General features: G+C 45.6%; 1 protein-coding gene across 7 annotated transcripts in view; it reads left to right on the top strand.

Annotated features, from left to right (window-relative positions):
• Positions 1-26,149, top strand: part of RIPOR1 (RHO family interacting cell polarization regulator 1) — a 2,621,322-nt gene that overhangs the window by 659,460 nt on the left and 1,935,713 nt on the right. For 2 of the 7 annotated variants that reach the window (XM_044058659.1, XM_044058658.1), the window contains exon 1: positions 24,447-24,571. The exons of 4 other annotated variants lie outside the window; for them this stretch is intronic. In XM_044058659.1, coding sequence (XP_043914594.1) covers positions 24,553-24,571 — 19 coding nt within the window. In that variant the 5' untranslated portion in view covers positions 24,447-24,552. Of the gene's footprint in view, positions 1-24,446; positions 24,572-26,149 lie in introns of those variants that run through there. One more of the 7 variants, XM_044058668.1, reaches the window with a different exon arrangement.

The following is a 26,149-nucleotide window of genomic DNA, read 5'->3' as shown; positions in this document are numbered from 1 at the left end:
GACTGTTTTGGGAAGGGGGTCTATGCTTCAGTGACATTCTGTGTGAGGGCACTGGACTATATGGCACACATTATTCGACTCCAGAGAGACCTGGTTAAGGAAGTCGCAGAGTCGACCCAGGGGTCCATGTCGGCGGACAGGAAAACGTTTGCACGAATGGCCATTCTCAAATATGTTACCAACACGTCAATGCGTTTGCTCTCCCATACCACGGAGGGAGATGCACAGGCACCAGGGTCAGGCTTTGCCATTTGGTGCCATGCCTGGCTCCGCTTATGCCAATTCTCAGAGCCCTTCAAAGCATCTTCCACCAATGCCCCTTATGATGGTTCTTCCCTCTTTGGGAAGACAGTCAGAGAGACTCTAATCTAGAGCAAGAAGAATGGGAAGATACTGTCTGCCATTGGAGTCCACTTCTCTCCACCGCAAAGGTCCTTTTCCAGGAACCAGCGAGGTCAAAAGAAGATGTGGTTCCACAAATTTCAGGCGTTTTCTTGGGATGCTCAGGACTCGCCTTCCCCCAGAGGCAGAGGGGGATACGATAGACGCTGCCCTAGAGGCAGAGGGGATCCCAGGAATTCTGGGTCCTGAGAATCATTCTCTGACAGACCTGGATAGCAACCCTGAGGGGTTGGCCTGCTATCCATCTCTGGAGGCAGTTGGGGGTCATCTGTCGCTCCACCCACTAGCATGGGAGTCCATCACAACAGATCAGTGGGTGTTGCGAGTCATATCCAGAGGTTATTTTGTCCCTTTCAAGGACTCACCCCCCCCCAACAAAACCCTCCCAGACATCCCACCCATGCAGTGGGAAGAAGCAGCAGTGTAGATACAATCACTGCTAAGAAAATGTCATTCAACCGGTCCCCCAAGACCAATACAGATCCGGGGTGTACTCCAGTTTCTTTTTAGTCCCAAAAAAAGACGGGAGACCTCAGACCAACTTTGATTCTGTCCCAGTTGAACCTGCCAGTAACCAAGACAAAATTCCGAATGGTCACGATCCAATCCATCCTGCCCTTTCAGCAGGACAAAGACTGGATGTGCTCAATAGATCTCCAGGATGTGTACTATCACATCAAAATGCACAGGCACTCCCAGAGGTTCCTCCGCTTCCGGCTGGGAGCCAATCATTGCCAATTTCGAGCCCTCCCCTTCGGTCACCACAGACCCCCGGGTGTTCACCAAGGTTATGGCAGTGGTAGCGGCTCCCCTGAGGCTTCAGGGCATTCAGATCTTTCTGTACCTGGACAATTGGCTCTTTACTGCCCCTACAGACCATCTACTATGTCAAGCCAGGGACTCCTTCCTTCTGTTAGCCGACAAGTTGGGCATTACTATCAATCGGAACAAGTCAGCTTTTCACCCGGTTCAGGTTTTAGAGTTCATTGGGGCACAGGTGGACACAATACATTCAAAGGTGTTCCTCACCTCAGACTGGATATGCACCTTGAGGATTCACGTGTTACAAATTCTACAGACCCACTCACCCACAGCCGAAACAGTCTTAAGAGCTTTAGGTTCTATGGCAGCCACAGTTAATCTTCTCTCCATGGCACACCTCCACATGTGGGTTCTACAGTGGACTTTAGTGGTACAATGGTCTCTATTAGACCTCACCTTATCCTTTCCAATGAGGTTCTTGAAGGCATGTAAAAGCTCCCTTTGATGGTGGATTCAGTCCCCGGATCTCCACGAAAGACATCCTTTTCAACCTCCTCCACTCCAAACCACAGTGACCACTGACACCTCCCTGCTCGGGTGGGGGGGGGCATTGTTCGGGAAGGATGGTCCAAGGCACGTGGTCCCCTCACGAGACCTATTTGCACATCAGCGTCCTAGAGATGAGAGAGGTTCTTCTCGCCTTGCAAGCCCTACATGCTCATCTTCCTCTGGGAATGATTGCAATTCAGACAGACAACATCTCAGTCTTCTGGTATATCAACAAGCAGGGGGGAACCAGGTCTTACCCATTATGCCGAGAGGCCATAAGAGTGTAGGAATGGGCAATCTCCACCGGTCTTTTTCTGATGGCAAGGCCCATCCTGGGATGGTCCAACATCTTAGCGGACAGGCTCAGCAGATCCATCCTGATGCCCTACGAGTGGTCTCTGAAACCTTCAGGAGTGGAACAGATCTTCCTAAAGTGGGGCCACCCTTGCTGCGATCTGTTCGCATCTCCTTCCAGTGCGAAATACAGCAAGTTCTTCGCTCTGAACCTCCCAGAGATGCTCTAATTCATGCTTGGCCTACCGGGCTCCTTTACCCATATCCTCCTCTTTCCCTCATGTCGAAGTTTCTGCAGAAAGCTCGAAGGCTGGGGAGCACTGTGATCCTCATCGCCCTATTCTGACCTCGACATGTTTGTTTTCCCTTATTTCAGTCTCATCTAGTTGTCCTCCATAGACTTTGGATCCAGTCCCGGATATGCTGTCACATCCCTCGGGGGTCCCTCATCCAGACATGGACAGTCTGAAGCTCACTGCTTGGCTGCTCCAGTTCCCATGATTCTTAGGACTCCCGGGTTGTCTTCTCCAGTTAAATCCGTTCTGGGGGTGGCTCATAAGTCGTCCACTAGGAAAATCTATCGCAGTAAATGGAAACGTTTTTCGATCTGGGCCATGCAGAGGTCTTTGGATCCTTTCACTGCACCACTTCCAGCGGTTCTAGAATTTTTAGCTAGCATTTTTCATCAAGGTGCTAGTTCTTCTATGGTGAAAGTCCAACTAGCCGCAATTTCTAATTTTCATGCTGGGGTGGATATGTCTTCTTTAGTTTCTTCGAAAATTTGTAAAACCTTTCTCAAAGGTGTCTTCCTCCTCAGACCTCCAGTCAAGGATCCCATTCCTCCATGGGACCTCACTTTGTTGTTGCAGATGTTGGTTCCCCTCCCTTTGAACCTGCAGCCTCTGTGGAGCTACAATTTTTGACCTGGAAAACTGCTTTTCTGGTTGCCATTATATCCGCTAGAAGGGTGTCTGAACTCAAAGCTTTTTCATCAAAGTCCCTTATATGATCTTCCACAAAGATATAGTCTTACTACATACTAATCCGTCTTTTCTTCCCAAGTTAGCCTCTGAGGGTAATATCAATTAGACTATCAATTTGCCAGCATTTTTTTCCGAACTATCAGAACAAAGGGGAACACAAATTACATTGTTTAGATGTTCATAGGCAGTTGAGATTTTGTTTGCACAGGACTAAATCCTTCCGCAAGTCTGATCAGCTTTTTGCATTCTATGCCAAGCCCTTTTTAGGCAAACCTGTTTCAAAAGTGACTATTGCTTGCTGGATTTCTCTTTGCATTGCCCGGGCTTATTCAGATAGAGGTTTGCCTCTTTCAGGAAAAGTGAAGGCTCATTCAACCTGATCCATAGCTACGTCTGCGGCCTTTTGGTCTAGGGTCTCCTTGGATGATATTTGTTCAGCTGCCAGTTGGGCCTCGTCTCACACCTTTATTTCTCATTATAAGCTGGATTTGATTTCTAGAAGTAGAACATCCTTTGGCTCTGCAGTGCTCTGGAATATCCTCCCATGAGGGCCTCCCAAGGATTAGGTAGCTGGGGACTCTGTCCAACAGGTTGAAGATCAAATGAAGTAAACTACTTCCGATAAAGAAGTTATGTACTCACCATAACGTTCCATCTGAGTAGTTCTACTTCATTTGTCTTCAACCCTTCCCCCTGACCTTATCCTTCAGGATACTATATGTCCCTTGTTCTGGTCCCTTTCTGTTGGGATCTTTGCTTATGCTGGGAGCTATGGGATCTGGTAATAAGTTTTTTCTTGGAGGATAAGTCCTTGTGTGGTTGGGTAGTGGTTATATGTTGGGCAGCAAACTCGATCTGAAGGGAGACTGGGGGCATTATGGGTAGGGGAGGAGCATGGAGCTTGGAGCCGTAGGTGGAAAATGTGGCCATGTTTCATCCAATATGGATCTGAGGACCCACAGGTTGAAGACAAATGAAGTAGAACTACTCAGATGGAACGTTATGGTGAGTACATAACTTCTTTTTTTTAGGGAAGTGAAGTTTACTCTTGATTACGATAGTCTGTTTTCAGTGTGAGAGTGCTTTGCTTTGTTTAAAATCTGAAATAAAATTTCTGTGATCATTATAAAAGTAAAGAAAACAAATTGTAAACAGGAAGAAAAACTGCTTATGATAGCCTAACTGCACTGCAAACACCATTCTGTGTGGTACAACAAAATGTTCTCTAAAACATTTCCTTAAACAAATTTATCTCCCATCAATAAACTCCACATCTCCCACAGGCCATGTATTGCCTGCCCCACCATCATTCTTCCCCCTTTTCCATTTCAAATGCATATGCCCCAAAGGAATCTATTTTCTACTTGAAAATATTTCCACTGACACCCCTCCTGGATCTTGCAACTTAAAACCCTCGTTCTTTTGTCCCTGCAGAGGGCACCTATGTCTTCCTCTCACCCACATATAAAATCTGTGTTTCTGCCAAAGCATTATGCCACAGATTTGGAAAATAACTCTAATTTAACACTCCCAAAGCATACCAACCCAAAAGATATTTCTCACTTCCATCCAATATCCATCTTCCCAGTTCTGGGCAGACTTCTTGAAAAGATATCTTTCTCTCTCTCTCTCTCTCTCTCTCTCTGTCTCTGTCTCTGTCTCTGTCTCTATCTCTGTCTCTCTCTCTTACTCGATCCAGCAGTACAACCTACTGATGTCCTTCAAGAATGCAACTGCAGTCATAACATATGGGTTGTCCTGCCTCAGGCCCATCTTCTTAAGTCTTTCTTGCCGAAGCAAAGCGTGTTCAGTGCCGGTCCCGGTCAGCTCCTGTGTTTTCAGTACCAAAGTCATCTAACATTTTTCTGCCCTCAGCCGATGTCAGAACAAATTGAGAAAGTTAATAATTGTTTGTCTTGTGGTAAACAAATACGGACTTCCATTCTTGCCTCCCCCCTTGCCTGGGCCCAGACCACGATGTCTCGGCCTGTGCTGCCTGTGTTTGCTTATATCATGCCGCGGAACAACCGACTACTCAATCTTCAAAAATGAAGCGGTAATTCTTCGCTCCAGCAGGCACGACACAGCGTTAACTGATCGCCGGTCGGAGGCTACACGGTGCCGGTTGTTGACTTTCCTCCAGAAACAAGTTCTGGATCTACCCGACACCATTCCTGTGGACAAGGTTACTCCTGCACGTGGGGCAGCTAGGCCTCCTGTATCCATGTCCATCAAGGCCTTTTTTGCGTGCAAGGCCGCCAGCCAGGCCAAGGCCCATCCTAAACCTACTGCCCAGCCCCCTTCTTCTGATAAACAGATCATGTCTCTTGCTGCAGATCTTATTTCTCTTATCAAGAGTCTCAGCCTCATCCAGACAGAGGATCTCAGCTGCAGAGGGCCCAAGCAGGGGAGCAGGCTGGGACCTCTCTCTTCATCAAGAGAAGCCTCTGGGGGGAGCATTCAGATCAGAAGAAGAAGAAGAATCCTTCAGGCAGGACTCTGATGCTGAGGAAGGAATTCCCTCTGCCCCTCCTCTCAGAGGGATTTTTCGTTCAGTGAAGTCCTACACTCTATGAGGGAGCATTTTAAATGGCAGGGTCAGGAATTCTCTGATTCAGCACAGACCTTTAGCTATCCCTCCAGTTATGGATGTCCTGGATGATGTTTTTCTCGACTCCAGTGCTAACCCTGATTCTCTCCCTCCTGCTCCTGTCAAGCCAGACAGATATTATAGGGTCCCTGACACCCACAAACATCTCTTTAAGGCCCATTCTGTGGATCTAGAAACTATTTCACAGGGCCAAGGGGAGGGCTGCTTCCACCAGCCAAGAATCCACTGCCAGCGGATAGGGAAGCTAGGTCCCTGGAGAGATGGGGTAAAAGTTTATACCTCTACCACCCTGGCCATGAGGTCACTTAACTGCCTTTTCATATGTTTCAGTACCAGGATTTTTACTGGATGATTTACAGAAAAAGCTAGCCTCTCCTGAGCCTATTGATAGAAAGGCATTGCAGGATCTAGTACATAACACTCAGCAGGTTAGCAATCATTTTCTTCAGTGTGGTTATGATGCATTGGAGGCTTCATGTAGGGCAGCTATGACTAGGGCTGTTATGACATGCTTGGTTAAAAGAACAGCCACTGCCAGACCATGTTAAAGTAAAGTTACTTGATGCACCTCTGGAAAAACAGAAGCTTTTGGTGCTAATAAGATGTGTTGAAGTCCATTGAGGAAAAAGCTAAATCAGTACAGACAGTCAAAGATTTCCTCCAGGTTCAGCCACCCAGATTCAGCAGGAATTGGCCTTCAAAGAATTGGTCCTTTCCAGACACTGACAAGTTTCAAAATGGCAACCACCAAATCAAAGAAGTGGCAGGCAGTCCAGCTGCACCACAAGGACAACCACAATGACTTGACTTTCATCAAAGGCTCAAAGAAAGCACCTTTGGGCGAAAAATTATCCTATTTCTCAAAAAAACTGGCATATCTTAACCAAGGACAACTGGATTCTGGATTTAATAGACAAAGGTTACAGATTCCACTTCCATACTTTACCAATAAGACAAGGCATGCCAAACCTGCCACTTCATCAAAGGGCAGAGGCACTCATTCAAGTTTCAAAGCTGCTAAATATAAAAGCAATAGAAAAGGTCCCTCCACAGGAACAAGGCCAGGGATTTTATTCAAGACTGTTCCTTGTTCCAAGAAAGGAAAACAAATGGAGACCTATACTGGACTTGTCTACTCTAAATACTTATCTCATTGTGCCAAAGTTCAAAATATGCTGACGTTGCAGCAACTCTTCCCATGCTGGGCAGGGGTCTTGGCTGGTCACTCTGGACCTCAAGGAGGCATACCTGCATGTCCCAATCAGACAAAGCTGCAGAAGATACCTCAGATTTCTTGCAGGGACAGAGCATTATCAATTCTCAGCATTGCAGAGTGTTCACGAAATGCCTGGCATCAGTAGTGGCACACTGCAGACTCAGGGGATTCAAAATATACCCTACCTGGACGACTGCCTCATACAAGCAGACAACAAGCAAACCTTGATAGCAAACTTGGACTATGTCATTCAATTACTACAAGCCTTGGGATACACAGTCAACATTCAGAAATCAAGACTTCTGCCATCCCAACAGATTATTTTCCTAGGAGCCAAACTGGAAACAAAAACACAGATGGCTTATCTCACAGAGGAAAAACAACAGCAGTTACCAGAGTACTTCAAAGGCCTAGTCTCCCAGCTGACTGCAAGGAAAATCCTGCAGGCCCTGGGGTTCATGGCATCTTGCATTCTAGACTTCATATGAGAAAGCTGCAATGGTACTTAAAAAGCTTATGGTCCCAACACAGCCAAAGCCAATCCCTCATTCCATGTCTACAAAGAATTTTTGTGGTGGGCTCAAGCAAGTCTGTTAAACAAAGGCATGTCTTTCAACAAACCTCAAGCAGGTCAAATGATTACAACAGATGCCTCAGACCATGGATGGGGGGTGCACATGGAGGGCAGATGCATTCAGGGTCAATGGACACCAAGGGAAAGGCATCTGCACATAAACCAAAGAGATGTTGGCAGTGATACATGCAATAAAAATCACTTCAGCAAGGACATTTGCTAATAAAGACAGACTGTTATGTGGTATATAAACAAGCAGGGAGGCACTCATTCTTATTCCCTCTGCAGACTAACAATGATTCTCTGGGAAAAATCTACATTTGCAATCCCAGTTTGTGCCAGGCAAGGACAATGTACTGGCGGACAAGCTGAGCAGAAATTTCTTGGATCGAATGGATGCTGCATCCATTTTCATTTCAAATAACAACAAAGGACATGGGGAACACCGGACATAGATCTCTTTGCTTCTCACATGAATCATCACTTGGAAAAGTTCTGTACAAGGACCCACCATCCTCTAGCCTGGAAAATGGATGCTCCTCTACCACTGCTGACCAAGGTGATACTGAAGATCAAAGCAGAACAACCAACAGGCATTTTGATAGCTCCAGACTGGCCAAGGCAGCACTAGTACCCATTGCTGTTGAGCATAACTTCGACAAAACCGTGGCTCTGCCCCTATGGCCCCTGCTTCTAACACAACACAATTACAGGACGGTCCATCAAAACCTGAAAACATTGCATCTGACAGCCTGGATGTTACCATAACTCCTCCCGATATCTCTCTTTCCAAAAAAGTTCAAGAGATCTTACTGGAAAGACCTTCCACCAGAAAAACCTATTCAGCCAAGTGGAAGAGATTCATCATCTGGAATGCTAACAGGGGTCAGGATACAACAGTATTGAGTATACCTCAGATATTGGAATACTTGGCAGAAATGTTTCATACTGGTCTCTCATATTCTTCCATAAATATTCATGCCTCAGCAATCTCAGCAAAATACAATTGTGATCCACCTGTGTTTTCACATCCTTTGCTAAGACAGTTCCTAAGGGGGATAAAGAATATCAAACCTCCCAGGAAACCGCCAGTACCTGCATGGGACCTCAACCGTCTTGGAAAAATTAACTCTTCCTCCCTTTGAACCAGCAGCAACTTCAGAAATGCAATTTCTCTCATGGAAAACGGTTTTCCTATTGGCAATCACATCAGCAAGAAGAGTATACAGGCACTCATGGCAGTGCCTCCTTTTCTCATTTTCATCAGGACAGAGTCTCTCTAAGAACCAATCCTTCATTCATGCCAAAAGTAATTTCCAGGGTGTCTCTAAATTAAGCCATTCACCTGCCTACTTTCTTCCAATCCCAAAAAAAACAGGAAGCACTGCTGCATACTTTGGACATACACTACTACTTGGACAGAACTAAGGCCACCAAAAAGTCTGACCAACTGTTTGTAGCCTATGCTGCTGGAGTACAAGGAAAAGCAATCTCCAAACAAACAATTTCCAAATGGATTGGACACTGCATCAGATTCTGCTATTCCTTTCATGGAGAAGGTGTGCCAGCCAATATTAGGCCACTCCACCACTCCACCAGAGCTATAGCCACATCCACAGCTTTCCTAAGAGGAGTGGCTACAAAGGACATTCTAGAGGCTGCTACATGGAGCTCCGTGCATACATTTACCAAGCACTACAGCCTGCCTTTATACTCCAGATCCCGAGCAGGCTTAGGGCATTTTAGCTACACCATCACTTTCTTAGTTCCAACCACCCCCAGCTTGGCTTTAGTATTCAACCCATATGTTATGACTGCAGTTGCATTCTTGAAGGACATAGTACAGTTTTGTACCTACCATAAATGTAGATGTCTCTGCAACCTTCTTTATGGGTCCACTACCTCTATTCCTATTAGCTGGGGGTACCTCTATGGTGTATCTGTTTATTACTGTTGTGCATGTCTGGAATTCTTTATCCATTCACCAAATTTAGCCTTCCTAGGAGGGCACCTGGCATCTGGGGCAAGAAACACTGAAGAAGATGGCGCATGATGACATGCTGCTTACTCTCCCGTTCTGTTGGAGAGAGGAGGCGACACCAGCCCGACTCGGACCCAGACTTTGCTGCCTGAGGCAGGACAACCCATATGTTATGACTGCAGTTGCATATCTATCGGACATCTACATTTATGGTAGGTACAAAACTGTACTTTCTCCAAACAACATGGATTCTGGTCCGGACAAATTACTGTAACAGCACATTGGTTCCTAATTGATGATGTCCTGCTAAAGCATAGTGGCATCCTTACAGGTGCCCTATTTTTAGACCTGACAAAGGTGTTTGATCTCATTTGCCATTATCTTCCCCAAAGTAAAATAATTGAATTTGGTATCAGTCCAGACCCCACTCTCTAGTTTAAAAACATCCTCACAAATCCTCACAAAGAGACACTTCAGAATTAACATAGGATCCTCCCAATCAGAATCTGCACTTATTACCAAAGGTGTACTACAAGGATCAGATTTTGCCCCTCCTCTTCTCCATATTCATTGACAAACTTCTTTGTGACCGCCCCCATCTCCCATTTATTCTGTATGCTGTTGACATGGTCATTTACCAGTCAGGCAATTCTCATACCGGAATTTGGTGGCAACTCCAGTCTAACTTAATGAGCTCCACCAGTGGCTCATAAACCATAAACTGCTTCTCAACCCTGCCAAGACCAAAAACTGTGCTTTTCTAAAACTCCACAGAAAATTCACCAAACAAACACACTCTTTCACCTAGACAAGCTTTCCACAGAGTCAAACCCCACCTTCATATACCGAGGACTACAGCTTAATCAGTCATTGAAGTTCCATTTCCACATATAAAAAGTGAGAGTCCAGATATACTCTGTCCTCTTCTGCACCAAAAAGATCTCCCATTTTCTGTTCCAACCAGCCATAGCAGTCATTGGCAAAGGTGTTTCTCCATTCACAGCTTGAATATGGCCTCCCAATTTTTGCTTCTGCCTCCAAGAAAATCATTGCCCCATACCAGTCTGTCTCTAACAGCATCTGCCAATTCATTACAAACTCGCCTCTCTGTGAACATCTCTGTCACCCTAGAAAAATCCAAATGGCTATCGATAAAAAAAAGATCTAACCATCTTTTAGGATCCCAACTCTATAGACTACTCCAAATTCACACATTTACTCCTCTTGTAGCTAGATTTTATGAAAAAACTACTCACAAGCCACACCAACTCTCACTTCCCTTAGAACCAAACTGTAACACTGCACATGCTTTGTTCCTCTCAGGCAACTGCTCTTTGGCAACTCTCTCCATCGACATTGAAGAAATCCACATTTTTAATTTTAAATTTAAGAAATCCACACTTTTATTACACATTTGGAACACAACTCAAAAAGCCCTTCATCCAAGCCCAAATGCTCCTGCTACAACGGAGGACATATCCCCTAACTTAGCTCATTTCCAAGTCTCTTCTGTTCTTCTCTCATCTCTTGAAATTTACTCAAGATTGACCCACTTTAGAAGCTAATGTATATATTGTACATTACACTTTGCTTGATTGTACATTGCACTGTTATTGTACAGTGTTTATCCACAGATCTGAAATTATTTTCATTTGCTCTTCAACCTGAAGGACTCTGATCTGACACAGATCTGACTCGTCCGTAAACTCCAGCATCGGATCCGAAGTCCAAGCTCCTCCCCTACCCCATAATGCCCCACTCACCCTCCTACCCCAAGATCTTGTTTACCGCTCAATTCGAACAGTGCAGGTTTTCCAACTGCTCAAGCTCCTTAGTGTGTAAGTGCATTTTTTGGGCTTTATTTCTTGTCTTTCTTCTCCTGCCTTCTGTCTTCTTTCCTACCCTCTGCTACCCACATCTCGGTATCAGTCCCTTTTTAAAAAAACAAAAAACAAAAAAAACCTCTTCTTTCTTTCCTAGTGAGCTGTGTGTGTGTGTGTGTGTAGGGGGGGGGGGGCTTTCCTTCCCATGGCTGATGCCCCTAAGATAGGGCTTAGGAAGTGTGCAGAGTGTGGTCAGAAACTTCAACCTTCTGATGCCCATACTGTGTGCCTGGTATGTTTGGGTGTTTCCCACGTGGATTCCTTCTGCTCGATTTGCATTGGCTTCAACCCCCACGCCCTTATTGACAGGAGCAAACTTATTTTAAAGGGCCTTCTTCCGCCCCCTGCAGAGACCTCCTCTTCTTTCGCCCTGGCTTTAGAGGATCAGATTCCCGCTAAGAAGTCAGGGAACGGAGAGAAGGCCCATTCAAAAGAGCAAGATCAGCCCAGGAAGAGGTCTCTGAAACGCTCTTCCTTGGCTGAACCTCCCGCTAAGTCCCGGCAGGATCCAGGCCAGAGTTCACCTTTGCTCCAGTCTCCAGGCTTCTCCCTGGAGCTGGAGACTTCTCAGGCTTGGTCCCCAGCCTCTACCTCTCCTCGACATCATTCTTGGCCTGGGTCTATGGCTTTTTCTGTCCGGCCCACTCAGAACCACTCCAAAGCAGAGGTGGACAGGATGATGTTGAAGTTTCTTTGGCCCCAGATTCAGCTGGGAGTCTTGTCTGCTCCATCCCCATCCAGGGCTGGGAGCACACTGTCTGTTCTCTTCCCTATCTCTGCTTCTCCGATCCAACCTTCGGTTTTGGAGCCCATAGGTCCGAGGTTCCCGAGTGTTGAGGGGTTGGTGCCGATGGTCCCTGGTACATCACCCCGACCATTACCTTGAGGGGCACAGCTTCAATGTTTTTGGAGCAAACTGACTATCAGAGTCGTAGATTCGCTGTTGGAGCTGAGCGGATAACTTCAACTATGAGACTTTTGGAGTCGTCCCTTCCCCTTGGGGCTTCAGTGTCAGGAGGCTCAGCTCCAATTCCTCCCTCGGTGCTGAAGTTAGTGAACAGGCAGCCTCTGACCTCGACCCCAGCCGTTCTGTCTTCTGGGGTCCACTCACCACCAGTGTGTGTTTAAGGTGGTTGAGAGGGTCCTCTCGGCTCCCTCGAGAGCCTTGACACTCTCGTCCTCGGCTTGTGCCCTGGCTGCCTCTCTTTCTGAGCCGGAGTCTTCTGTCCTTCCCCCTCTAGGACAGCCTGCTGCCAGTTCGCCCCAGGAGGTTCCAATCCAGGTACTCCTCGAAGCTTCTGAGTCCTTCCTGGAGTTTATCCCTGAAGAGGCCCCTCAGAAGCATACATGCAAGAGGAGGCACTTAGACTCCCCTCTGGAGTCCCTCACTGACAGTACAGACTTGGAGTAAGGGGAGTCGTCGTCCCCGATCACCCCCCGGAGGATGTCTCCTTTGGGGACATCATGGAGATCCTTAGTCAGTGCAGTGGGTGGTCTACCCTTAAGCCCAACCCTGGAGAGTTTGTATTTCTGGAGGCATTTAACACAGGACCATCTACCTCCTGGGTGTCCCCCCCTGTGGATCCTTAGTGGATCTCACCTCCAGTAGGGCATGGAAGGAACCAGACACTCTTGAGCCCATCCCAAGGCGCCCGGACAAGGTGCTTAGCGCCCTGTCAGATAAGCCCCATTGGTCCATGGGGGTCCCCAGTCAATGCCATAGTGGTCGCAGCAGCCACTAAGAAGGAGCTGGCTCAGGAGAGCTCCTAGGTCCACCCCCCAGACAGGGAGTCTAGCGAGATGGATCATTTTGGGAAGGAGACCTACACCTCACCCACATTTGCTTTATGGGAGCTGAATTATTTGGCACATGTAATCAGACTGCAGAAGGACCTTGTCAAGGAGGTTGCTGAGTCTGCCCTACAGTCCATGTCGGCACATAAGAAGGTCTTCTCCCACATGGCCACCCTCACTGATATTTCTAACACTTACATGAGGCTACTTTCTCATGCTACTGAAGATGCCTCTAGGGCTGCTTTGACAGGTGTGGCCATTCAAGGGCACACCTGGCTCTGGCTTTGTGCCTTTTCGGATCCCTTCAAGGTGTTTTTCACAAGTGCTCCTTGTGATGGTTCCACCGTGTTTGGAAAAACAGTTCGTGACATGTTAACCCAGAGTGAGAAGGATGGGAAGACCTTGTCTGCCTTTTTGATCTGCTTCTCCACTCCACAAAGATCCTTTTCAAGGAATCAGCATGAGGTCAAGAAGTTGTGGTTTTGGAAGTCTCAGGGTTTTTCCCAGGCTGCTCAGGATTCTTCTTCCCCCAGGAGCAGAGGGAGATATTACAGACGTCGCCCTCGTGGCAGAGGATGTCAAAAAACGGGGGTCTCTGGATTCTTTCCTGGACAGACCCTTCCAGCAATCTTGAGGGATTGCCCGACTTTTCTCTCTAGGCAATCAGGGGCCATCTATCGCTGCAACCAATGGCCTGGGAGTCCATTACGAACAGTTGCTGGGTGCTGCAGATCATATCCAGAGGTTACTGTATCCCCTTTCTTCATCCTCCCTCTCTGCTGAAACACCTCGTGGACTTTTCCACCCAGCCAGCGGGAAGAGGCAACCATAGAAATCGCCAAGCTGCTTGATAATGGAGTCATCCAGCCCGTCCCCACAGACCAGTCTGGATCAGGCATTTATTCCAGGTTCTTTTTGGTGCCAAAAAAAACAGTGGATTTAAGACCCATCCTGGATCTTTTAACCCTGAGATTGTCCATTGCCAAGATGAAGCTTTGGATGGTCACCCTTCAGTCCATTCTGCCCTTTCTGCAGATGAAGGACTGGATGTGCTCAGTGGACCTCCTGGATGTGTACTACCATATCAAGCTGGACAGATTCTCTCGGAGGTTCCTCCACTTCTGGCTGGGAGCCAGTCACTTTCAGTTCGAAGTGCTCCCCTTTGGACTCACCACTGCTGTCCGGGTATTTACTGAATGATAGTGGTAGTGGCGGCTCACCTGCGGCTGCAGGGATTTCAGGTCTTTTCCTACCTGGACGATTGGCTCCTCTCCACTCCCTCCAGGCATCGAATGACTCAGGCCAGGGGTTATCTTCTTCATATAGCCCTGTCCCTGGGTGATGCAGTAAATCTCAAGTCTCAGCTAGCACCGGTTCAGGTGTTGAATTTCATAGGTGCTTGTTTAGACACTACACAGGCCAAGGTGTTCCTGCCTCCAGACAGACTACTGTCACTTCGTCATCAAGTACAGTGCATTCTTCAAGTCCAGTTTTCCCTGGCGGGCTTGGTTCTTCGGGCATTGAGGTCCATGGCGGCCATGATCACCCTTATTCCAACCGTGCACCTCCATATGAGGATCCTTCTGTGGACCTTCGCATTTCAGTGGTCTTTGATATACCTTCCCTTGTCACATTTTGTTTAACTGTCTCGTGTTTGCAGGGACTCCCTTCTTTCGTGGCTTCAATCCCCGGACCTCCTTTTGAATCACCTATTTGTTCTTCCATCTCCAGCGATCACGGTGACCACGGACGCCTCCTGCTCATGTGTGTGGGGGGGCATTGCATGTGAAGGATGGTCCAAGGCATGTGGTCTGTTCCAGAGACCAGTCTGTGTATCAGTGTCCTGGAGATGAAGGCAATGCTTTTGGTGTTGCAAGCTCTCCATTCCTTTCTTCCTCTCGGAACTGTTGCCATACAGACGGACAATATGTCTGTAGTCTGGTACGTCTACAAACAGGGATGAACCAGATCTTATCCCCTTTGCCACAAGGCCATGAGATTGTGGGACTGGGCAAGCTCCACTGGCAGTTTTCTGGTGGCAGTGAACATTCTGGGAAGTCCAACATCCTAGCGGACAGGCTCAGATGATCTATTCTGATGTCTTATGAGTGGTCTCTGAATCAGTCAGTAGTGGACAAGATCTTCCTAAAGTGTGGTCAACCTTGCTGCGATCTCTTTTCCTCCCCTTTCAACATAAAGTGCAGTGAGTATTTCGCCTGACTCGGGAGTCACCCAGAGACTCTGTAGTCCATTCTTGGCCCTCTGGTCTACTACATGCGTATCCTCCGCTTCCTCTAATTCCCAAGTTTATTTAGAAAGCTTGTCGTCTGGGGAGCTCTGATGTTCTTCATGTTTCACTGTTGCAGTCATCACATTTGGGCTCTCTGCCTGCAGGTAGCCCTCAGCCGGCCTGAATACCAGAGTCTTGGGATTTCTGCATCGGATGCTGTCACTTCTTCCATGACGTCAGGTCGTCAGGGGTATAAAACATGCAGCCGATGCCATTACATCAGCAGAAGCAGTTCGCAAGTGCCGGTCGGCCCACTCCTGAAATTTTCGTTTTAGAGTTTCAGACCTGAAGTCTTCTAAAAGATAAGTACCCCGATGAGGATCCTTTTTTCTTGCTCTAACCGATGTCAGAAAAAATTAATAATTGTCTTGCCTGTGGAAAGTAAATACCTAATAGAGATTTTCATTCTTACTGCATCACCTGTTTAGGCCCAGACCATGAAGTCCCTTGCTGTCAGTTTTGTGCCTTGTTCAACACCTGAACTATTCGTCGTTGGGCTATTTTTGTAGCTAAATACTTTTGCTCTTAATCTTCATACTCCGAAATGGCTTTGTTAAGCCGTCTGACTACCGATCTTCCAAAAAATTGTAAAGATAAAGACAGAGACCGCATAGGTCCAAAACTGCTGATGATGCTTCTGTTAAGCTAGTCGCCAGTCCACAGGTACTCAGTGAGGTGCTTTTGCAGCCCCTGATACCCGCTTCTACAGATTCGCAGGCCTCTACTGAGACCCATTCGGAGTCCGGTATGCCACGAGATGCTTCTTCGACTGTGGAATCTGCGGATGTCTGTACCTTGGATGGGTCCGGAGCCGCTGTGCAGGCACCGGCTTCTGAGGGTGTATTCAGGCCTACCGATTTTTATATTAAACTGACGACTTCGTTTCAAGCCAAAAATACCGAATTCCTCAGGCCTAAAGATTGCACTACACCTTGAAAACCAACGACCAAAGCACATTCTCAGGCCCACATGCTTCAAAAACAAATGATTAGAATGGCTGAAGACCTTATTACTTTAATTAGGGGAAGCCAGCCTTCCCCCTCTAAGAGACCTAGAACTGATTTTCCTTCTGATTCTTCTGATCAGGAATGTGATATCTCTGTTGCTTCTGACTACCAGGACTTACCGTTATCTACCTACGAGGATTCTGATGCAGAGGATTCCATTCCCTCTGCTTCCTCTCCAGAAGATTTTTGGTGAAACCTTTCATATCCTTAGGGAGCATTTCCCCTGGGAAAGCCAGGAGTTATTCTCAGTCCAGAAAGAGACTCAGGGAATTTTTAAACCTGCGTCAGCACAGGCCTCCAGCTATCCCTCCTGTTCTGGAGATTGTAGATGATGTTTTCTTGGAATCCAGCCTTACTTTGCCTCCAGCTCCCAGGAAACCTGACAGGTACTATAGAGTACCTGACTCTCACAAATTCCTTTTCAAGAATCCTGCTGCGGATCCAGAGACCATTTCCCAAGGACCAAAAGGCATTAAGGCTACTACTGCCAAAAATCCTACCCCTTCTGACAGGGATTCTAAGGCTTTAGACAGATAGGGTAAGAAGGTATACACCTCTGCTACTCTGGCCATTAGGGCTTTAAATTGCCAGTTTCATATGTTAAGGTATCAGCAGCATATTATGAGGCTAATTAAACAGAAAGTTATGTTGATTCCTGACTGTACAGAACACAAGGATTTACAAGAGTTAATGCAGTTTGCTGATCAAGTTGGTAAACATACTTTGCAGTGCGGTTTTGATGCTTTAGAAGCATCTTGCAGGGCTGCTGCCACTAGGCTTATACTTGGAAGGCATGCTTGGCTTAAGGAACAAAACTTGCCAGATCATGTAAAAGCAAAATTACTGGATGCACCCTTAAACCAAGAGTGCCTATTTGGCAATAAAGCAGAAGAAGTCCTCAATAGGATGGAGGAAAAAGCTAAATCTATGAAAACTGTTGAAGATTTCTTACAAGTACAGCCACCTAGATTCAGTAGGCATTGGCCTTCAAAGAACTGGTCCTTTCCAGGCCCTCTCATACCAAACCCAGGGTCAGCAGACCACCAAGACTTCAGTCTCAGGTTATGCACAGATCTGAGCAGTGAGATGCTCCCATGTCCAAAGCAGGGAGTAGTAAGCCACCCCCATGGTAAAATTGCATAGTGACTTATTCTCAACTCCTCCAAGCTTTGCTCAATTACTAGCACCTTTAGGAGGAAAGCACGCCCTGCATGCAAAAAACTGGGAATGCATTACCCAAGACAAATGAGTTTTAAACATTGTTTTCTTGGGATACAGATTCCACTTCCACTTACTCCCAACCCTAAGTGGATGGCCAGACCTCCACCCAAACCAGTGGGTGGAGGCCCAAAAGCAAGTACTCTCTCTCCTCAGCATCAAGCCTATTCAGCCTGTCCCAGCAGAGCAAAGGGGACAAGGCTTTTATTCAAGACTGTTCCTGGTTCCCAGAAAAGAAAACTCCTGGCGTCCTATCCTGGATCTATCTATTCTCAACACCTTTCTGGTGGTTACAAAATTCAAAATGCTAACTCTCCAGCAGCTGCTTCCTATGCTAGCCAAGGATTCCTGGCTGGCAACCCAAGACTTAAAAGAAGCTTACCTGCACATCCCTATGAGGGAATCTTGCAGGAAATGCATACACTTCAGGGCAGGCTCTATGCACTATCAGTTCTCTGCACTTCCCTTTGGCTTATCTACTGTGTCCAGGGTATTCACAAAGTGCCTAGCTCCAGCCATTGCTTTTTGCAGCAGAGAAGAATTATGATTTACCCATACTTGGACGATTGCCTGATTCAGGCGGAAAGTCAGGATTTACTATTACAGCACCTGGCATTTGTAAAGCAACTTCTGACTTCACTTGAGTACACCATCCACAAAAAGAAATCACACCTAGTACCCTGCCAACAGATTGTATTCCTGGGAGCAAGCTTGAACGCAACTTCCCAGATGACATTCCTCACTCCAGAGAAACAAATTTATTTGACAACCTACTTCAACCTACTGGCCACAAAAACCCAGCTATCTGCAAGGAAAATACTGCAAGCTCTGGGGTTCATGGCCTCTTGCATTCTGTTAATTCCATATGCGAGACTGCATATGAGAAAACTTCAGTGATATCTAAATAGTTTATGGTGTCAACATTCTCAGGACCTGGAAACAATAATTCCTATCATTCCTTGTCTAAGGGCGGAGTTCCTTTGGAGGGCAGAGGCCTGCAACCACAACAAGGGACCTCCTTTCACTCTACCCCTGCCGCCCAAACCCTAACAACAGATGCATCGGACTATACATGGGGGGGCTCACATGGCAGGGCAGTGCATTCAGGGCAAATGGAACTCAAAGCAGATGCACCTGCATATCAATCAAAAAGAAATGTTAGCTGTACAGAATGCTCTGACAGCCTTCAAAGACCTCATTCTTCCAGGACAACTATTGGTAAAGACAGAAAACACCACAGTTATGTGGTACATAAACAAGAATGGGGGAACCTATTCCTACCCACTCTGCAGACTAGCCATGGCTCTGTGGAACACAGCCTTGAGCAACCAAGTGCACCTACAAGCTCAATTCCTGCCAGGCAAACTAAATTCACTGGCAGACGACTTAAGCAGAAATCTCATGGACCCACACGAATGGAAACTGGAACCTAAAATATTCAAGCTTTTGAGGAACAGATGGGGGACACCAGAGGTGGATCTGTTTGCCTGCCCTCAGAACTATCAGTTGAACAAATACTTCACCAGAACTCCCCACACTCAAGCTTGGAAAGTTGATGCCCTGTCCTTTACCTTGAAAGCCTCTCAGTATATGCCTTTCCCCCTCTTCCTCTCCTCTCGAAGGTTCTACCAAAGATCAAACAGACAAGCCAAGGACAGTCTTGATTGCACCAGACTGGCCACGCCAGCACTGGTACCCTCTTTTGCGCAGTCTGACCGCGCTACAACCATGGCACCTGCTCAGACACCTTCCCTGCTGTCCCAGCAGGTGGGCCAGATTCTGCACCCTCATCTTCAAACCCTCACCCTTGCAGCCTGGCTAATCCCCTGAGCTCACCTCTAGCAACCCTCAGTAAGCAGGTGCTGGATGTCATTCCTGAGGCAAGGAGGTCTAGTACTAGAAAATCCTATTCAGAAAAGTGGAAAAGATACTGTTCCTGGAGAAGATACTGTTCCTGGAGCCAGTCTTAGGAGATTGGCACAACGGTGCCCAGCTTACCTCATATGCTAGATTACTTAACAGAAATGCTCCACAAGGGCTATCCTTCTCTTCAATTAAGATTCATGCCTCAGCCATCTCGGCTCATTATAATACTGAGACCCCCCTCTTCTCTCATCCTCTGGTAAAACAGTTCCTTAGAGAGGCCAAAAATTTAAGACCCCCCAGGAGAGCTCCCACTCCAGCCTGGGACCTTAACTTTGTATTGGAAAAACTTACTGTTCCCCCATTTGAACTGACTGCTACAGCAGAGTTGAAATTCCTCTCTTGGAAAACAGCTTTACTTCTAGCCATCACTTCAGCAAGAATAGTGTTTGAACTGCACGCCCTTATGGTAGTGGAACCCTTCATTATCTTCCATGCAGACAGGGTTTCCCTCAGGACTAACCCATCTTTTATGCCCAAGGTGGTGTCTAGTGTGGCTTTAAACCAGTCCATTCATTTGCCTACTTTTTTCCCTAATCCTCAGAAAAAAGGGGAAAGGATACTGCATTCTCTAGACGTGCACAGACAGCTTAGATTCTATTTAGACAGGACTAAGCATCTCAGAAAATCTGACCAGCTGCTAGTCAGCTTTGCTGCAGGGGCAGAGGGAAAGGCCATATCAAAGCAAACCATTTCTAAATGGATAGCACACTGCATCCATTTCTGCTCCAAGCACCATGGAAAACTTACCCCAAAGGGGATAACACATTCCACTAGGGCTGCATCTACCTCTACTGCATTTCTCAGAGGAGTACCTACCAGGGACATCCTGGAAGCTGCAACCTGGAGCTCTGTACATACTTTCACCAAGCATTACCACTTGCCTATCTTTTCTAAATCTAGAGCTGGATTTGCCACAGCAGTCTTACAGGGGCTGATTGCCAGCCCTAATGCTTCTTAATCGACCTCCACCCTTCCTTAGCTTTGGAATCAACCCAAATATTATGACTGAAACATGAAGAACGTAGTACAGTTGTGTGCACTTACCATAAATGTAGATGTTCGAGTGTATTCACTGTTGCAGTCCTGGTTACCATCCCTCCAGCTCCCGGATTGTCTTTGTTTTCACCTATCCTTTTTGGTTTGGCATATCTTATACTATGTGTATTTGCTTTTTGCTGGGGGTGTTCCACACCATATAATTGCTTCCTATTGTGGGGGCACCTGACATCTGGGGCAAGAAAAACAGATGTAATGGCGTCGGCTGCATGTTTTATACCCCTGATGACCTGACGTCATGGAAGAAGCGACAGCATCCAACGCAGAAATCCCAAGACTCTGGTATTCAGGCCGGCTGAGGGCTACCTGCAGGCAGATAACCCAAATGTGATGACTGCAACAGTGAATACACTCGAACATCTACATTTATGGTAAGTGTACACAACTGTACTTTATCCTCATTGCCCCTTTCTGGCCTCGTCAAGTTTGGTTCCCCACTCTATGATCTCATATAGTGTGTTTTTCCTGGACTCTGGTTCCGGTCCAGGATCTGATCATGCACCCATCAGGGGTTCCTCACCCGGATTTAGTCACCCTGAAGCTCATGGCTTGGCTGCTGCAATTTCCATGATAGCCAGGACTCCCGGGCTTTCTTCTCCTGTCAAAAAGATCCTGATTGCAGCTCACAAGACTTCTACCTGGAAGATCTACTCTAGCAAATGGAAGTGTTTTTAGATTTGGGCTTTTCAGCATGACCTAAATCCCTTTATGGCACCAGTATCTGCCATTTTGGAATTTTTAGCATACGTTTTTAATAATGGTGCTAGCGTCTCTACTGTTAAGGTCCAGTTGGCAGCAATTTCCAATTTCCGTGTGGGTGAAAATTCAGCCTCCTTAGCTTTGTCTAAACTCTGTGAGGCCTTTCTGAAAGGTACCCGTCTTCTTTGGCCTCCAGTTAAGGGACCCCACACCTCCTTTGGACCTAACCTTCATTTTGCAGGCTTTGGTTTCTCCTCCGTTTGAACCAGCTGCTCGGTTGATTTGCAATTTTTGTCATGGAAGATGGCCTTTTTGGTGGCAATTACCTCAGCCAAAAGGGTTTCTGAGCTTCAAGCTTTATCTATCAAGTCCCCTTATCTAGTTTTTCTATAAAGACAGTGTGTCCCTGCGGACCAATTCATCTTTCTTGCCGGAGGTGGTTTCGGAATCGAATATTAACCAGGTCATTAATTTGCCAGTTTTCTTCCCAAATTTCCAAAACAGAGGGGATTACAAATTGCACTTATTAGAAATGCACAGGCCAGTTGCATTGCTATCTGCATAGAATGAAAAGCTTGCATAAATCGGAACAGCTTTTTGTCTCATTTTCTAAGCCTCATTTGGGAAAGCCTGTCTCTAAGGTTACGATTGTTCGCTGGATTTCAGAGTGCATTTCTTTGGCATATCGAGCTAAAGGTTTGTCTCCACTGGGACATGTTTGGGCGGATTCCACCAGATCGGTCTCTACTTGTGTGTCCTTTTGGTCCAGGGTTACTCTGGATGATATCTGTTCTGCTGCTACCTGGTCCTTTGCACATACCTTTATTTCTCATTATAAATTGGATCTTCTCTCCAGGAACAGAGCATCTTTTGGCTCGGCAGTGCTATGGAATAGCCTTACATGAGGACCTCCCAGGTTGTTTGGTAGCTAGGGAATCTGTCCCTCAGGTTGAAGATCAAATGAAAACAACAACTTCAGATAAGTTATGTACTTACCATAATGTTCCATCTAAGTTGTTGCTTTTCATTTGTCTTCAACCATCCCTCCCTCCATCCCCCTGCCTTTTTTGGGCTGAGTAGTGAACTGGACTGAAGAGACATAGGCTCTTTTGCCCTGGCTAGCTCTGAGTATGTGGGCCTTTAGATGATTATGCCAGGTTTTATAGGCATGTATACTATGTAGGGTCGGTGCTGTTCTGAAACAAACACGATCTGAGTGGAGGAGGGCAAGAGGGGCATTATGGGTAGGGGAGGAGCTTGGACTTTGAATCTTATGCTGGAGTATACGGCCGTGTTGGATCCGATTCCTTCAGGTTGAAGACAAATGAAAAGCAGCAACTTGGATGGAACGTTATGGTAAGTACATAACTTATTTTTTCTCCAGTGTGATGAAGCAGAGGAAGAGGTCCTATACCCACTGGCAGTTGGCACACACTGCAAGAAACATAGGAAGCCTTCCAGGAAGGTTTCCAGTTTGTATGTTTACCAAAAAGCAAGTAAATAAAGACTAAGCAGTGTTAAATCAGTAGCAGAGATTCCCAACAGAAGTGTGGCACACCATTACTAGGCTTGTTTAAAGCTCATTAGAGGTGTGACTACATATACAAGTTGCTGCTGCATGCCTTCTCAAGTTGATGTTTGTGTTGGAGCTGCTGCAGTGTAGTCATCTGTCCATGTATTTGTAAAACATTGTACCAAGCCTCCTAAAGAATGGTTTCATTTGGCAAGGATGTTTTTGCAGGACATCCCATCATAGGAAGGGACTGCTACCCATGTAATCATTGCACCACCTTTCCTCTTTTCTTCACTGTACAGTATTGTGTTTTGTGTTGAACACATGCAAGGAGCCCTTGAAAAGCAGGTCAGAGGTACTAGATATAGCAACAAATCTTCAAGACAAGCCCTTTTAACAGATTAAGAAAGGTTCTGTCAGACTTGGATTCAGCTTTGGTACCTCATAGGCCTTTGTTTTATTCCTTTCTGCCAGTGAATACATTAATGTTCTAGCATATATAATCTTGTCTAGTTTTGTTTGGCTTGCAAGCCAGTGCATTTTACTAATGGCTGTTGATAACATTTACTCCCTCCCAAAAGAAAGCACACACACACACACACACACACACACACACACACACACACACACACACACCTGACTGAGACTAGGTAACTTTGTCTTCCTTGCAGGAGTGAATTTGTTTTTATTTTAGATCGATATGTAAGATTTTTCCAAAACCAGGTGACTGTGTGGGGATTGTACATCTTCACAGCCTTAAAGATAACAATTAATGCAAGTCAGCTGTTGCTTTTATTTGAGATGCTTTTGCTGCAAATTCCAAGACAAAATGTAAAAAGATATTTATAACAATGTGATGGGAAGTGGAGAAAAATGCTATGTGAAGATTATTCTTTCTAGAATCAGGCATTGCACAGTGCATTTTGGTGAAGTCAGGATGTGATGTTTAAACACTGCGTTTCAGCTTTACATTGTAAAGCACACGAGCACGCCAGTCAGTAATTGCTGTGGTGTAAGGAGCTTGGCAGTTTATATAGATGGAGAGAGAAAAAGAGATGCCAAAGTGATATCACTTTTTGTTGTAGAGGTTTTGAAAATTCAGTTTGTTAGCCACCTGTGGGTTCACTTTTATTGAAACTAGTGAGGCACAGGATAATAGGGTTCCTGGCTATAGGTGTATGTAGCTGAAAAGCAAAACTCTGAATGTATTTTCATTTGTGAGAGTTATTTTTGATATGTATGCATGTGCACACACACACACACACACACACACACACACACACACACACACACACACACACACACACACACACAGTTATTTGCAGTGGTGTAAAGAGCTTGGAAGCATGGCTGGAGAGAGAGGTACCAGGGTAATATGTTTTTGTTGCAGCCAAGATTACATTTCAAAGGATGGTGATCATATCTTGTCATCTCACACCCCCCCTGCTCTTGACTGTTTGAATGCAGGTAACTTAAATGTTTTTGTGAATCGGGATTACAGAAGGGGAAGATGACCTGTGTTTACTGTCAGTCAAATTTAGATTTTAGGACTTGTGAAGAAAAAGCAAGTCATGCATGTTTGTATGATGGGAGTGTTTTTGGAAACCATAGGAAGCTACAGGAGCTTAGTGATGTCAATTTTCTGGCAGGGGAAGTGTGGGAGGAGATTTTGATCGTTCTGTATTCTTACTGTTGTAGTCAGCTCTACAATATGTTGCTGCTGAACACAACAGCAGAGTTAAGTTTTTAAACAAGTATTTGAATGAGGGAATCTAGTCTCTGGCAACTGACACAATGAACTGTGGATTGAAAGGTAATCTTATTTATTTTTATTTTGGCTTTGATCTGCTTGCTGGTATTTGCTTTTATAAAACATGTTACTGTTTTAAACAAGATCCCTTGAAACACAGCAGGAAATAAAACTGCAAAGTAAGCTTTCTGGTAAGACCACTCACTAGCTTTATGATTAGTCTGAAATTATTAAATGGTCATATTTGGAGAAGGGGATTCGCACTTTTCAGAGCAGTATGAAACTAGAAAAAAATAACCATGATACAGAAGCAGATGTAACTAATATTTTGGTTCCTTTGCCTAACATTTGTTGTAGAAGCAAGATCCCTGGTTTAATGGTAAAAATGTAAAAGGGTTTAATGGTAAAAATGTAAAAGTTTAAGAAGGCAAAAACTGTTAGTTTTGGGAGTGGGGGAAAGAGGCCCTATCTAGGAGACAGATCTGTTTGATAAGATTCAGTAAAGAGAAAAGACAGGGCAGCAGGAATTCTTGTAACAGTTTTCTAGGTGGAGAGGAAATGTGGTTCCAGCTCAACTCTGATTTGTTTTCCTGAGTGTTTGCAGATGCATTAAGTTCCTTTTGTAGGCTTGTTAGAAATATGATATTTTTAATACTTTTTAGGTTGCATTTATAAACAGTCACATGAGCTTTGAGACTTTGAAAGGAAACATTTTTACAAAACATAATTATTGGCTTAGCTTTCTCAAAGTGCTGCACATACTGCATTGTTTATTCTGTGCAGTTTGTGTCCAGCTATTTTTGAGCAAATAATCAGCAGTAACATCAAAAACAGAGCCTCAAATAGCTGTTTAGATGATCCTTTTATGCAGTCTGATAATGTCTGTGAAGAATGCAGTTTGGATCTGAGTAAGGGAAGCTGCTGCCTTAGCATTTGTTAGCATACACTTTGCTGCTGCTGTCATTGGTAGTATGTGTGAAAATGTTAAGTGAAATATTTTTTCACTCAAGAATTTGTGATAACCAAGATGCAACACTTGCAGTAGTTTATCATCTTTTGTAGCAGTGTAGTTTTCCGTTTCCCATACCTCGTGAATACTTTTCTTCCAAGCAAATATGTGTGCATGAATTCTGTTTTTTTTCTCTATATTTATTTTATTCACATATTAACCAGCTGCTAGGAGCAGTCACACCACTTTTCATTTGGTGACCTGAGTGTACTGTCTCATTAAATGCTCATGGTCGCACAGAGGCAAATGGAGGCTGAGGAGATCAAGCACAGGACCACAGACCTGAAGCTCTTTAGCGGGCATCTGAGGTACTCTGATGTATGCATACAAGGCAGGTGGGGGTGAAGCAGAATTGCACAAAAACATTTGCTCTTGTCCATGTCTTGTAATAGATGAAGAAGGATCTCTTATGTAGCCCTTATCCTTTAGATGCCTTGTAAAAGATCAGTGACCCGTATGTTTGCATATTCCTGGGTAGTGTTGAAGAGAAGCATACTTGAAGCAATGTAGAAAACATAGAATGGCTGCTACATGGGTCTTTTGTATTTTGTTTCTATACTTTCCATAGTCCTGGCAGTGTGGTGAGCTGACTTTGGTGGAAAGGTTATAGTGCTTCAAGGATGTTGCTTTTG

The sequence above is a fragment of the Protopterus annectens genome, chromosome 16.part0 (genome assembly GCF_019279795.1).
Source record: "Protopterus annectens isolate FY-2018-M chromosome 16.part0, PAN1.0, whole genome shotgun sequence".
Classification (NCBI taxonomy): Eukaryota; Metazoa; Chordata; order Ceratodontiformes; family Protopteridae; genus Protopterus; species Protopterus annectens.
The sequence above is the reverse complement of the archived record's forward strand: the minus strand, read 5'-3'. Positions and strand labels throughout refer to the sequence as shown.